Raw genomic sequence first — 15863 nt, 5'->3', positions numbered from 1 at the left:
GGTTGGCAAAGCATTATTACAAACTTAATTCTCAAAGTGGTGTTGAGAGTGAGTTTATCATATTTATCATTCACGTTTATATCCATTGATGTCTTCGGGTTTTTTTTATTGCTCTTGTAGGCCGACGAGCTATATATATAAGCAGTCAATATTTTGCGAGTCTCGTACAAAAATAATTATCGATCCGCAGCTTAAATTAAAACTAACCGATTGGATTTGGAGGCTTTCCGTCGCCCTTGTCCGTGGGCTGAGTCGAGGCCAGAGCTCATAGAAATAGCGCGGTTCAATAAAGCTTCTTGCAGGCAGGCTTCATTTAAACCTGAAAGAAAAGAATAGAGCTTATAACGTTCGGTACAAATAACTTATTATAAATTTGGGGTCTCCTTTTTCTTTTTTGCCTTTCGCGGTTGAGACGATGGGCCCTTGGGGCCCTGAAGCAAAGAATTTTTTATCAGAAATCTCCAAACGCTTGAAGGAGATTACACGTGATGCTAAGGCTGGCTGGTACTTTGCGCAGAGGGTGAGTCTGGCTGTCCAACTAGGTAACGTAGCCAGTATCTTGGGAACTGTGCCTCCTTCAAGCGCATTGGAAGATTTGTTCTACTGTGTGAGTTGATTTATGTTAAATTATTTTGATTTGCTATTTATTAAAACATCACAAAGTACTTATTATAAATTAAAAGTAAATTTTGCGTCTTGATCTGCGTTTGGGCATAATCCTATCCACTTCTTAGCTCTTTTCAAGTGCTACAAATGTACAATGAGTTTTGCTGGTGTAATCTCCAAAGGTATGTGCAGATATATTTTAAATACGTCAACCGTTATTGACTCAAAAGTAAAAGAATAAGAGCATTGTTACTGCAGAGGAAAATAGGTTTTCGGAATGAAGAACCTCTATATTAATAACTAGCGGCCCGCTCCGGCTCCGCTCGGGTCTAACAAAGTTTTCAAAAGAACACTTATTGCGGCATAACTATAATAGTTAGACATATGCTGTCGCTACACTTTTTGTAAATAATAATGTGTTATACAAAGTCGTAGTACATTATTTTATTCTATCATCAATAGTTTTCGCAGGGCACCCGATGTAAATAATATTTTAGGTAATTTTTTTACACCTTGGGTTACATTATTGGAGTTTTAATAAGGAGCCCTAATATTTTTCAACAAATAAGTTACTCGGGAATAGTGTAGCTTCCAAACAGTGAAAGAATTTTTCAAATCGGTTCAGTAGTTTCGGAGCCTATTCAATACAAACAAACAAACAAATCTTTCCTCTTTATAATACTACTAGTATAGAAGAAACGCTATCAAAAAATATATTTACTAATATATTTTAATCCGAAAGATTCTGATCGAGATCGAATAGACGCTTTTAAAATGTGGTGATGATGCCGATTGCTTAAAATTCCCTGGACGGCGTTTAGAATAAATGCATTAATTCTAAGGGAAGAGTGCCAATTATAGGCGGCTGTAAACCGTATGTCTATATCGTATCCTGCAACATTCGCATAGCCCGCTGGAGCCCTCTTAGTTTGATGAGGCTCTTTGTTACCGGCAAAATTGAAAGCAAAGGGCCTAGATGCTGAAGCTTAAAGCGGTTGTCTGACTAGATAACGTAGCAACTGGAAATGTTGGTCAAGCTCTGGTGGAACCGGGCAAAGGATAAGATAGGTAGAGAAAAACAATGAGAAGACTACAGAAGAGCCACGATCGTCAACAATGAGTGAAAGACTGAGAAGAAAAAGGTATATTAAGCACGCAATGTAAAATAAAACTAAAATAGACTTTTTTTCAACGGTTTCAAAAGACGGGACAGAGTGGCAGCTACCTTCACTTGATGAGTAGATTCCAAATTCACGAATTTTTGAAATGAAAAGCATTTAGGCTTAATTTATTTATTTATTTATTTATTTATACTTTATGCACAAAACAAAACTTGTACACAGGCGGACTTAATGCCATGGGCATTCTCTTCCAGTCGACCATAGGGTGGTGCAGAGATAATCTAATTAATATTCTTCATTAACTTTTAGGTAGTATTCAATTTTAGAAGCGGTACTTCCATATCGTAATTCAGAGCGGTGTGAAATTCAATTTAGTAATATTTTAAAGTTATAAAACAGTACATATGTAGCTTTGCTGAGGAGCAATCATTTGCAAATCAAAATCAATATATAACGGCCGTCTGGTGTAGTGGTAAGTGACATGGTCACTACACAAGAGAGTCGCGAGTTCGAATCCCGCCAAGAGAAGATATTTGTATGATAAAGATAAAATGTCTTTTTCAGGGTTATGGATGTATATTAAATATATGTACGTGTCTAATAAAAATCTTACATTTATTTTCGTTATCTGGTACCTGTAACACAAGTTCTTTACGAACTTAGCACGGGACCAGTTAACGTGGCGTGATTGTTTTAAAAAATAAAGGCAATATATATGTATAATCACGTTTTTTAAGCTGAAGGTTCCAACTATGTAACATAATGGTTATAGTTTTATTAAATAATGCTTACGAAAAGAAAACCATTTAACGTATACTAAAATTGTTAATGGTATGGAAGGGTTTCTAAGGACCTAATAAAAAAAGTAAGCTCTTTTCTTATTACATTCAGAAATATCGTTAACAATTAAACTTTTTAATAATCATAAGGAACATTAAGAAGTTAGTTTCAATTCGCAAAAGATTAAATAACTATTTTTATCAATAAATACGCTGAGCGTACGACGTGCGCGAAAAATGCAACATACAAAAATTACATCGAATCTCTAGTGATAAGCAATGTAACACGGATTTTAATAGGATTCAAAAAAGTTTCTAGAATTAAACAAATCGCAATGCTAGCTTAAGAATACGACTTACACACGAAGCTTGGCTCCACAATGCGAAAAGCTTAAAGGAAACTTAGTAAGTTCCCGACCAAATCCGCTTCCACGTTGTTCAAGAATTAGATGTGGTTTATTCTGTCGTTGCAATACAAATGTGAATGGTTAGTTACTTGTATTGTTAGTGCAAATATAAGAACGTGATTTTACGAAGGCTTTCATTATCCAAACGAAAGATTTTTTTCAATATTTTCACTCGTCATTCTCGTCGATTTTTTCACTCATCTCGTCTTCGCAAAAGCAATAACATATTGTAAACATATTGTAAAACATATTGTAAAAAATTACATTTCGTAATATAAAAAATAAGAAATTCGCCAAAGTGCGGGTTTTTTTATTGCCGTTACGCCACGAATGGTCTTAAGTGTTTATCGGAGGCCACGCATACAAGTCTGAAGTCGATGTTTCGATTGTTTTCTATATCTTCATAACTGTTGTTCTAACTTTGAAGTTCGAATGCAGGACTATTTCACTGGGCAGCATAATGTGCTAATAATATAACAAAAATCCATCAAAAAAGGTCGGAAATACCTTCTTAAAAATCAGTCTGTCTGAATTCGAGTATAGTTTTTTTTTTTCTTATAATTTTTGCCTCTGAAACAAAATGATCAGCGCCATTTGAATTACATCTGCTCGTTCCCACGGAAGGGAAAAGCCTTTTACGTTTAAATTAACCGATAGAGGGCCAAATCAAGTATTGATTGAACAAATATAAAATAATTTATTACAATAAAAAAATACATTTACAAAGATTGATTTACTTCGTCAACAATCGCTTATAAACTAATTCGTGGGTAGTCTTTTCTTTGGGCATTCAATTTCTAGACTATAAGTTTGGATCCGGAAAAATATAGAACAAGGTACGGTCTATGTTTAATAAATACAACGGCGTGAATTAGGAGGGGCCGGGTGTGAGCTATTGATAGAAATCATAGACATTCTATGACATCGAGATATTCATATTACTAATACCGATATTGACGCACAGCCTAGAAACCGAGCCAGAGCTGTCTATTGACAGAGGATATTTGTTTTCGATGTCAGGTCTAGCAAATAGACGATGAAGCGAAAATTTACTAAACACTAACGTTCAATGCAAATTCGCAAAGCGCATACTTCAACATAAAGTAGAATATTTTACCATAATATAATTTCGCATACACCGGGAGTAAGAACCTTATATAAACTGGTACACAAAGTAAACGAAAAACATAAATAGTTTATAAGCTTAACATCTATTATTCACAATTGAAACTAGGTCACGATTCTTTGTGCCTATTGTGAATTATTAAAAAAAATTGCTTCATACAATTCTTTAATAGAAATCATGTTCTGACAATTATGAACACAGCTGAAAAGAAATGAGCTAAATTAATCGAGCCCTTTTTAAGTGACGCTCCGTCGTACATGTGGCAATTGAGTTTTATTTTTAAATGTGCACTATGCGACCCTAATGTACGAGGACCGCCAAGAATACATCGGTCTCCGGTCAGGGTGAAGCCAGAATAGCCCCTCAAGGCTACTGGCAGATAGGTAAGCAAAAAAAAAAGCTTCGGCCTAGATACGACTTGCTTCCAGAGACGCATGAGACTTACCTACCTACATACGTACAATGTGACGATTAGCGTTGACTTGGACCCCGTACGTCGTATTACATGGTATTTACGATGCAACTTCAATCTATTATCATACATTTGGCTTTCGCCGAAAAATCCAAAGGCTGTTCAGTTATATTTCCTTTATTACTACTTTTTTTTTATTGCTTATTACTATAATTTCACGTGGGCTTCGCTTTATTTAGAGTACATAAATTGCCTTATCCGGTACACTTCGAAAGACCGCCCTCCGACCCCTGTCGCTCCCTGTCCCCGTGCCACGCCGTCGCCGCGCCCGGTGGCACAAACGAGAAATCAGGCCCCTCCTCCGTTGATTCTTCAAGAGAAGGCTGCTTGGGACCGTATCTCCCTGGCCCTTAAGGCCAAAAACATAAATTTTGTCAGTGCCCGTAACCTCGCGAACGGGATACAGATAAAAGTAGCAACACCCGACGACCATAGGGCCCTCTCAAGCTACCTCCGAAAGGAGCGTATAAGTTATCATACGTATACGCTCCAGGAGGAGCGTGAGCTCCGTGCAGTCATACGTGGCATCCCCAAGGAGTTAGATGCCGAGCTCGTAAAGGCCGACCTACTCGAACAAGGCCTACCCGTAAACTCTGTGCACCGCATGCACACAGGACGCGGGAGGGAGCCATATAATATGGTTCTCGTCGCCCTCCAGTCTACCCCCGAGGGTAAGAAAATCTTTAACGTCCGAACTGTCTGTAGGCTTTCCGGAATCACCGTGGAAACCCCTCATAAAAAAGGCACTCCGAGCCAGTGCCACAATTGTCAGTTGTACGGGCATTCTTCCCGTAATTGTCACGCGCGCCCTCGATGCGTCAAGTGTTTGGACGATCACGCCACGACTCTTTGCACTCGCGATCAAAAAACCGCGACAGAACCACCTAGCTGCGTCCTGTGCCGAACACAGGGTCACCCCGCGAATTACCGTGGATGCCCCCGAGCCCCTAAAATAAATCGCCGCGTCGCGCGTCAAAACCGCCTCCGAGCTTCCGGCCCTGACATCAAAGCCACGGCACCCTCTGTGCCGAAGGCTAAGCCTGCCTTCGTGCCGGCGCCGGTGCCCAGCGGCTCGGCCTGGGCTAAACCGTTGCCGTACACGAACACGGCTGTAGCTCCCTCCCCCGCGATTCGTCCCGTCCCCGCGATACGTCCCTCCCCCGTGATTCGTTCCTCCCCCGCGACCAGCACTCCAACCGCGTCCGACAATCTCGCTCTAGCGATCGACTTTTTTCAGTCGATCAACTTTGAGCGTGTTAATGCTTTGGGTGACGCCATTCGCGCCGCCTCCACTGCACAACACTTCATCGCCGTTGTGCAAGAATACGCTGACGTATACGCGTCGTTAAATACGTACGTCCTCCCCTCGCTCCGCCGGTAATCAATGGCGTACATAAGTAGAATAAAGCCCCTATCCGTAACGATAGGATTTTTTAACGCTTACGGTCTCGCAAATCAACGTGATCAGGTTTGTGATTTTTTGCGTGACCATCAAATTGACATCTTTTTGGTGCAGGAGACCCTGCTTAAGCCCGCGCGCCGCGACCCTAAAATCGCGAACTATAACATGGTTAGGAACGACAGGCTCACTGCTCGTGGTGGTGGTACCGTCATTTACTATAGACGAGCCCTGCACTGCGTCCCACTCGACCCCCCCGCGCTTTCTAACATCGAAGCATCAGTATGCCGAATCTCACTGACTGGACACGCGCCGATCGTTATCGCGTCCGTTTATCTTCCACCGGATAAGATCGTTCTAAGCAGTGATATCGAGGCGCTGCTCGGCATGGGAAGCTCTGTCATTCTGGCGGGCGACCTAAATTGTAAACACGTCAGGTGGAACTCACACACCACAACACCGAATGGCAGGCGGCTTGACGCGTTAGTCGATGATCTCGCCTTCGATATCGTCGCTCCGCTAACCCCGACTCACTACCCGCTAAATATCGCGCATCGCCCGGATATACTCGACATAGCGTTATTAAAAAACGTAACTCTGCGCTTACACTCGATCGAAGTAGTTTCAGAGTTAGATTCAGACCATCGTCCCGTCGTTATGAAGCTCGGTCGCGCTCCCGATTCCGTTCCCGTCACGAGGACTGTGGTGGATTGGCACACGCTGGGCATCAGCTTGGCTGAATCTGATCCACCATTGCTCCCGTTGAGCCCGGACTCTACCCCGTCTCCTCAGGATACCGCTGAAGCCATAGACATCTTAACGTCACACATCACCTCGACATTAGATAGGTCATCGAAGCAAGTTGTAGCGGAGGACTTCCTTCACCGCTTCAAATTGCCCGACGATATTAGGGAACTCCTTAGAGCTAAGAACGCCTCGATCCGCGCCTACGATAGGTATCCTACCGTGGATAATCGTATTCGAATGCGTGCCCTACAACGCGACGTAAAGTCTCGCATCGCCGAAGTCCGAGATGCCAGATGGTCTGATTTCTTAGAAAGACTCGCGCCCTCCCAAAGGTCTTACTACCGCTTAGCTCGTACTCTCAAATCGGATACGGTAGTAACTATGCCCCCCCTCATAGGCCCCTCAGGCCGACTCGCGGCGTTCGATGATGATGAAAAAGCAGAGCTGCTGGCCGATACATTGCAAACCCAGTGCACGCCCAGCACTCAATCCGTGGACCCTGTTCATGTAGAATTAGTAGACAGTGAGGTTGAACGCAGAGCCTCCTTGCCACCCTCGGATGCGTTACCACCCGTCACCCCGATGGAAGTTAAAGACTTGATCAAAGACCTACGTCCTCGCAAGGCTCCCGGTTCCGACGGTATATCTAACCGCGTTATTAAACTTCTACCCGTCCAACTCATCGTGATGTTGGCATCTATTTTCAATGCCGCTATGGCGAACTGTATCTTTCCCGCGGTGTGGAAAGAAGCGGACGTTATCGGCATACATAAACCCGGTAAACCAAAAAATCATCCGACGAGCTACCGCCCGATTAGCCTCCTCATGTCTCTAGGCAAACTGTATGAGCGTCTGCTTTACAAACGCCTCAGAGACTTCGTCTCATCCAAGGGCATTCTCATCGATGAACAATTCGGATTCCGTACAAATCACTCATGCGTTCAACAGGTGCACCGCCTCACGGAGCACATTCTTGTGGGGATTAATCGACCAAAACCGTTATACACGGGAGCTCTCTTCTTCGACGTCGCAAAAGCGTTCGACAAAGTCTGGCACAATGGTTTGATTTTCAAACTATTCAACATGGGCGTGCCGGATAGTCTCGTGCTCATCATACGGGACTTCTTGTCGAACCGCTCTTTTCGATATCGAGTCGAGGGAACCCGCTCCTCCCCACGACCTCTCACAGCTGGAGTCCCGCAAGGCTCTGTCCTCTCACCCCTCCTATTTAGCTTATTCGTCAACGATATTCCCCGGTCGCCGCCGACCCATTTAGCTTTATTCGCCGACGACACGACTGTTTACTATTCTAGTAGAAATAAGTCCCTAATCGCGAAGAAGCTTCAGAGCGCAGCCCTAGCCCTAGGACAGTGGTTCCGAAAATGGCGCATAGACATCAACCCAGCGAAAAGTACTGCGGTGCTATTTCAGAGGGGAAGCTCCACACGGATTTCCTCCCGGATTAGGAGGAGGAATCTCACACCCCCGATTACTCTCTTTAGACAACCCATACCCTGGGCTAGGAAGGTCAAGTACCTGGGCGTTACCCTGGATGCATCGATGACATTCCGCCCGCATATAAAATCAGTCCGTGACCGTGCCGCGTTTATTCTCGGTAGACTCTACCCCATGATCTGTAAGCGGAGTAAAATGTCCCTTCGGAACAAGGTGACACTTTACAAAACTTGCATAAGGCCCGTCATGACTTACGCGAGTGTGGTGTTCGCTCACGCGGCCCGCACACACATAGACACCCTCCAATCCCTACAATCCCGCTTTTGCAGGTTAGCTGTCGGGGCTCCGTGGTTCGTGAGGAACGTTGACCTACACGACGACCTGGGCCTCGAATCAATTCGGAAATACATGAAGTCAGCGTCGGAACGATACTTCGATAAGGCTATGCGTCATGATAATCGCCTTATCGTTGCCGCCGCTGACTACTCCCCGAATCCTGATCATGCAGGAGCCAGTCACCGTCGACGCCCTAGACACGTCCTTGCGGATCCATCAGATCCAATAACCTTTGCATTAGATGCCTTCAGCTCTAATACTAGGAGCAGGCTTAGGAACCCCGGTAACCGTACTCGTCGAACTCGACAAAGAGGTCGACGTGCAACCTAACCCATGCATCAGCCCGCTGAGTTTCTCGCCGGATCTTCTCAGCGGGTCGCGATTCCGATCCGGTAGTAGATTCATTCGCGAAACAATTGCTCTTGAGTTGTTAGGTGTTTTTTGTGCGTCGCCTCGCGTTTTTTTTTGCCAGGGCGGAACTGAACAAAAGTTTAGGATAGTTATGAAACTACATAGTATTTAAGTCATAAATTATTCTGCAAGCCAATAGTCTTAGTCTTTTATGATTTACTACTTTTAATGTTTACATAAATGATGGGCATGAGGGTTGACTCTAAATAAATAAATCTTAATTATACTTCAATAGAGTTTATTATAAATGTTTGTTTCTAGTAATGTAATTTAAATAAAATGATCCTAACAGTTTTATGACTATAGTATAGAAATGAAATCAGCAACTTATTTACAATAATATTCTAGCTCTATTTATTTAAATAATTTAATATACATATCTCCTATATTTATTAATCCTTGTCATTTTGTTATAGCTGTTATTTTTTTTTATTTATTAAAATTCATAAAGTACCATTCAACTAGACTTTATTTTTTTTATTTATTTACTTTTTACACTTCATATAAAATTTACAATGGCAGACAAATGGCTTAGGCATTCTATACCTGTCAACCAAAGGTAGTGCAGAGAAAATAGTGGAAATAATACTTTACAATTTTCTTACATCAATGTCGTGGCCTAAATCGTAAAGCGCCTGGTGTATTCGTATCGTACGGTATGATTTTGGCAAATTTCAAATGCAGACTGGTTCTAGGCTTCCATCATGAATTAAAAACATCGAGTAAAAAAAAACGAAACCTGGGAGGATTAAATTGAATTGAAAATTACTGGTTATTGTTAGTATTGTACACCCGTATCACCATTCTAACTATATATATTTCTGCTGCGAAGCATGCGTTCCAGTTTGAAGGTACATAAAAAATTGAGATTTTTACCTCATTTCTCAAAATCGGCTATGCTACTCACGCGTATGCCCTTCGGTAATCATTTAAATCAAGGTGATCACTAAATCTGAAATGTGTTCACAAGTATTTAAAGTAATACCAGTATATTGTTGTAGAACTCCTAAATTTCACTAAACTCATCTATTTCCACAAATTATTATCAATAATGGGTTGCTTTAAAGAAATCGGTCTAAGCGATAACACCAATCACCAAATCAAACCAAATAAAAAAAAAAAAAGTCAACATAAATGAAAGTACATGCTTGTTGAACGTCAAAAAGAACTACCGCCAATTCACAAAATCCCCCAAAAAACCCTGAATTTTATTACACTATTAAATTTGTAGGTAGTTTTAATAAAATTGTGATATATATATAACTATATATATAACGTTTTTATTACATCAAAATTTATTTATGATTATGTAACTAAAATAGTAAATAACGAATAAATACTATTTTTAATGACGCGATTTACTGTAACGTTCTCACTGTTGAGAACCGACCATCACAAGCTTACAAAACATGCGGGTCATACAATTGAGTGAAAAACTAGTATTTCTTTACATTTGAAGTCGATTTAATAGTAATAACGCGAGTTTCATTAGTCTCTAAGTAACTAATGCTAATCTGCCGATGCCGATCTATACTGAAAGAAAATAAAAGAAGTGTTTACTCGAACAGTGATCTCTACACCCTCATACTTTATTACATTTCAATCTGGAGTACTCATGCAAATGAAACGATAACAGCGGGATGCGTCAGAGTCAACCTTGAATATATACATTATGTGTTTCAGTATGCACATTTATATGTAAATTAAATTCATTATGTAATTGATTCGATTTTCAAAACGTATTTTTTGTGTGTACGATAAAATGATAGTAGATTTATAGGTTTGTAGGTTTTTTAACGCTAATCTCCACATTAATTTATACAGTTTGAATATTTTCAGAGAAATTTAATAGAAGCTAAAAATGGATTCGTAGGTATAGTTTGTCACATAAAAATATTAGATAAACAATAAAAAAATATTTTATAAATTTGAAAAAATCGGTTTGAATTTTGACTGCTATATTGTTTGTTTATTATGTATGTATAGTAATATTATAAATGCGAAAATGAGTTTCTAGCTACGTTAAACTTTCATTTTCTTTGTTACTCAACACATTGTCAGGAATAAAAAGAAGGATATAGGATAACCTTTCACCCGGAAAAAACGATCCTTAGGTATATACTTCTTTATTTGCCAATGCAATATGCATAAAGAGCGTGACAGTTTTTGCGGTTTTCATCAACTAAATGAAAACCAATCAACACTATACTAAAGCTTTATGAAAACATCTCATTATTCGTTGCATTTGATTCTGACAGCAGACACGAACCGCAAGAGTAATGTCGCCCAATCTCAGCCGCAGACGGCAAGCGCCACTATTAGTTTGAATAAATCACTATGAAATTAATTTCGGGTGCAATTTCGGTCACTGTCGCTTTCCCAATTTCCTATATACTGCAGCTGCCGCCCGGGGTCTGCCGCAAAGCTTGGAATCGTTCATTTACGTACATTTCTCGGAGAGGAAGCAGTATGCACATGACAAGGCCTTATACATAATACCCGGAAGTTTATAGCGTTAGCCATAGCGTTTCTTTTTTTAAAGAAGTCCTCATCGATAGGCTTAGTAGCTTGGCTGTACCTCTAGCATTGCTGGAATTGTTGAGAGAGAGGAGAAGACCACTCAGGATCGTACGCCCGTACATATAATAATGCAATATATATTTTTTATGTTTTCATTTACTCACACTGACAACATTGGACGCTACCTTGTCCGTTGCGCTGATATTATCATTAATAATAATAATATTATCATTTATTTAGCCTTCCGTTATTTTTTACGACTTCGTGGGCGGTGTTCTTACATTTAGCATCTGTTTGCGCACGTTTAAGAACAAGATAGGCTACTACAGCTATATATATTAGAGCAAATGAGAGGCGCGGACATTAATTAGCTTTTATGTTATTACACAGAAAATTTTGGTCGCCGTGGCCGAAGCCGGCTTGGATCCATGATGATGATGATGATGACGATGACTACCAATACGTGATAAACGTTCGCAAACCTATTCTTTGTTACCTATAGCTAGACTACTGAATCAAAATACCTGAGCTGTAGCTATTTGTCGGAAGCAATTCAAAGGCTAATCTATACACGAAGGAAACAAAACAGACTGCACGAATACGGAAATGAACATGCTCTCTTCATTACTACAAAGACCATGTAAACTTTTATTTTATTTTTTTATTGCTTAGATGGATGGACGAGCTCACAGCCCACCTGTCGTTAAGTGGTTACTGGATCCCATAGATATCCACAACGTAAATGCGCCACCCACCTTGAGATATAAGTTCTAAGGTCTCAAGTATAGTTACAACGGCTGCCCCACCCTTCAAACCGAAACGCATTACTGCTTCACGGCAGAAATAGGCAGGGTGGTGGTACACACTCGCGCGGACTCACAAGAGGTCCTACCACCAGTAAAACTTTGCTGTCTCTAAATTGTTTACCAAGGGTTTAACATATTTATATTTTCGTCTATAGAAAAATATTGCATTACGTGTTATCTTAAGTATTATCATAGAAATCGTGTGTCAATACGTGTTTGAGTGATATTTAAATATCGGGCACGTTACCGTTGAGGTCACGTATTTACTAAGTATGAGGTATATTAAATTTATAATTCTAATTATCAAAAATACTTCTCTACTTCTATTTATCGATAGATTTTAATATTTCAGTGTTTCGTAGCGGACTTCGTTTGTTATCAATAAAAATTTGGGATAAACACATTTTTCGCATGTTTATGTTTCGCACGCTCTTAAATGATTTTTTAGTGAAATCTATAACATTCATAAGTTTCATTTAAAGTATTTTTATTATATTTATTGTTATTATTATTATAAAACTTACGACGTTGGTGTGGCATACATAATACACAATAAACATTCGCTTTTTATCTGAGCTTTCAAATGTGGTTAGCAGTTAATAGCATTTCTAAGTTTAAAAATGATTGGTTTTTTTTTAACCCACGCACTTCTACTGCTGGATATATGCCTCCCCCAAGGCTCACATGACACAATCTTGCGCAGCCTACGTCTGTTTTAATATTTTACTCTGAGCAAATGACTTGACTTGTAAACTTGAAAGAAAAATATATGACAACAATTGCTCTTTGATAATATAAATACTATAGAGCTCAATGTATTGACATGCATACGTCGCCTAAGCAATCGATGCGGGACCACTTATAACTGATAAAATGTACAAAGATAGCTAAATAATTCGATTGCGACCAGTAAGCGCACAGCCGACAACTAATTGGTTTGTTCGTGATTAAATCGTGACAGGCACACAAGTCGACCGCATCGCTTTGTTACAGTCAGTTAAAAGATTTAGCACCATCAGATGCGTGTTAATTACTTCTATCGCTTTTTATTCGACTATTTTCTATTAAGAAGTCATGAGCGTTTCTTCAATTATTTCTTTTAATATTTCTATATCCTTTCCTAATGTTTCAACCTACTTATCCTAATATTTAACACTCATTGTTTTTTGTTGCTTATGGATAAACGAACTCACAGTCTATTTAAGAGGTAGTGGTGGGACAAGCTGTCTTTCGGAGCCCATAGACTTCACAACCTGAATGCCATCACTCACCATTCCACATATAAAGAAAGTTTTAATTTAATTCGATTGTGTAACGACCACCCCATCACTCCAAATCGAAAGGCTTTTTAGGAAGGATACTTAGCATTAGGAACACTCAGGAAGGACGGGATACGTACATAATGATCAAATCTTATATACTACGCTTACGCTGGGATAATAATACTTAAATGAAGCTCTTAGAGAAAAAAAATTGAATTCCATATTCTACCATGATTCAACGTGAAACTGAAGTTTTCAAATTGTATATTCGAGTAAAAGAAGTATGAAAAAAATATAATTAAAAAATTTGCACGTACTATTGATGCTGCTAGAAGAGTGGTCACACAGAGGCTGACTGGCAACTAAAGCTGGTTGACTACCGGTAAGACTGTCCTCTTCGGATAGAAGGTCGGTCGGTGGCCGGTCGCTCTGACTAGCCGATAAACTAGACATGCTGCACCCCGCTGTCAGCGATGACTGTAAGCTAACGTTGCTCTCCTGTAGATATCCCTGAAATACATATCAAGTTTTGGAATTTATTGGAATTGGTTTCTTAACAATCAACTTTTAGGGCTCGTCACAAATTTTTTTTTCCTTATAGACAGACGGATATACGGCCCACCTGATGGTGAGTGGTTACCGTCGCTCACGGACGTCAGCAGTGCCAGAGGCAGAGCCAAGCCGCTTCCCACCACTTAATACTCTCCACAAGCCTCGTTTGAAGAAGGACATATCATAGCGCTCGGAAGAAGGACATATCATAGCGCTCGGTTTTGGAATGAGCTCCCCTCCGTGGAGGGGAGCTCCAAAAGCAGCAGGGAGCATTCCAAAACCGGATGGTACGTGGCAAAAAAGACCTCTGAAAACGCATTGTGGATGAACGTAGTGGCTCCAGGTAGTGTGGATGAACTCTACTCCGATGGCGGCTGTGAGATGATGGAAAGTAAAATAGAGTTCCCAAAAACACAATACTTTTCATTTAAACACATAAATTAGACTTCATTATGTAACTGCTAAACATCAAATTGCATTGTTTTCAACTGTCACGTTCCATCTAGTGTCTCTTTTATTTAAAATATCTACTTGAATATTTTACTTTTATACATTAGTATTAAAAAATAAATGATTTAATACATTGCTTGAATAATTAACATAGCTTTAAAATTTTGGTTTAGAATTTAGCTATGTTGTCGGTTGGTTTATGGTATCTACCCCTAATCGTTCAGAATGCGTCCTACCAAAACTAGTTACGCAAACATGTGAGTGAATACGTCTTACGTAAAATTTCTAACTGGGGGATCTGAAACCAGGAATAATCGTATCGCTTGATAGAAGTGCATCAGGCGGGCACAAACTTTATTTAAGTCTCAATTGGATCCAAATTAAAATTTATAATTGGGACAGGCGTATATATAGGTACAAGATAGTAAAATTGCTGAAATAAACTCCAAATTGCACCTGTAATGTGTAGTACAGCGATAGAGCAGATGAGCCCCCGGGCCACTTAAGTTGTTCAATATCCTCTACACAACTACCGGATGGTAGGACGTTCTGTGATTTCCCAAAGGTAAGTAAGTACCTACTTCATTCTACTGGAAATTTGTAACACTTTTCATTTGAAGAGTAGAGTAGCAGTTGTAATATATAAATGAAACGACAATCTCGTGTTTGAAGATATGCGGTTTCTTGTTGCTTTCGGGTTGTGCTTCAATGACCACATTACATTAGGTAGCTCATCTACGATTTAATATATTAAAAAAACATAGAGCTCCTCAGGCTACACAGCGTACTAAAGAAATAGACTTCCATTTAGAAACGCACATAAAATCATCTATACACTCGGTAAACATTACCCTTAAAACGCTGCTATCTCCGGCAGACAGCGCATTTTCGTTACTAATAGGCTTATTTGTCGACATTCGAGAGCTCAGCTCGCGAACCTGAGACCGCAACATAGCACACACCCTCACATGCTACACATTGCACAATATGAGATTTTCAAATCCATATATAGCACATGAACAAACCGCCAAATTATTAGTAAGTTATTCCCGTCGCCCATCGAGCTGGTGAATGCTAACCGTTGGTTCAAGACAAGTTTTTCAAATTTTAGAAACGCGGACAGTGGCTTTGCTCCAATAGCGAGTGGTGCCATGACTAAAATGAGATAACTCAAACAACTTCTCAAGGTTCCTTAAAGACCCTTAAGTACTTTAATTGACATACAACAGCTTGAAAATCTAGCCCTTTAAGAGATCATCAACCACCAGTTTTAACGAAAACTTATATTATTTGTGAATTTAATTTTCACAAAATGTCATTACTTAATCGTGGGTGTTGTTCTATAGGCATGTTTTTAAAATGGTACCCGCTAGAAGATATGAACACCGATATAATTGCATGACGATACGAATAC

General features: G+C 40.0%; 1 protein-coding gene across 3 annotated transcripts in view; it reads right to left on the bottom strand.

The window, feature by feature from the left end:
• The window catches only part of LOC101739761 (pleckstrin homology domain-containing family G member 5), a 79017-nt gene that overhangs the window by 61056 nt on the left and 2098 nt on the right, over positions 1–15863 (bottom strand). For all 3 annotated transcript variants that reach the window (XM_038012196.2, XM_038012189.2, XM_038012186.2), the window contains exons 2-3: positions 13765–13957; positions 208–319 (exon numbers count right to left, since the gene is read on the bottom strand). In XM_038012196.2, coding sequence (XP_037868124.1) covers positions 208–319; positions 13765–13957 — 305 coding nt within the window. The remainder of the gene's footprint in view (positions 1–207; positions 320–13764; positions 13958–15863) is intronic.

Source organism: Bombyx mori, chromosome 1 (assembly GCF_030269925.1).
Source record: "Bombyx mori chromosome 1, ASM3026992v2".
In the NCBI taxonomy this organism is placed as follows: Eukaryota; Metazoa; Arthropoda; class Insecta; order Lepidoptera; family Bombycidae; genus Bombyx; species Bombyx mori.
The sequence above is the reverse complement of the archived record's forward strand: the minus strand, read 5'-3'. Positions and strand labels throughout refer to the sequence as shown.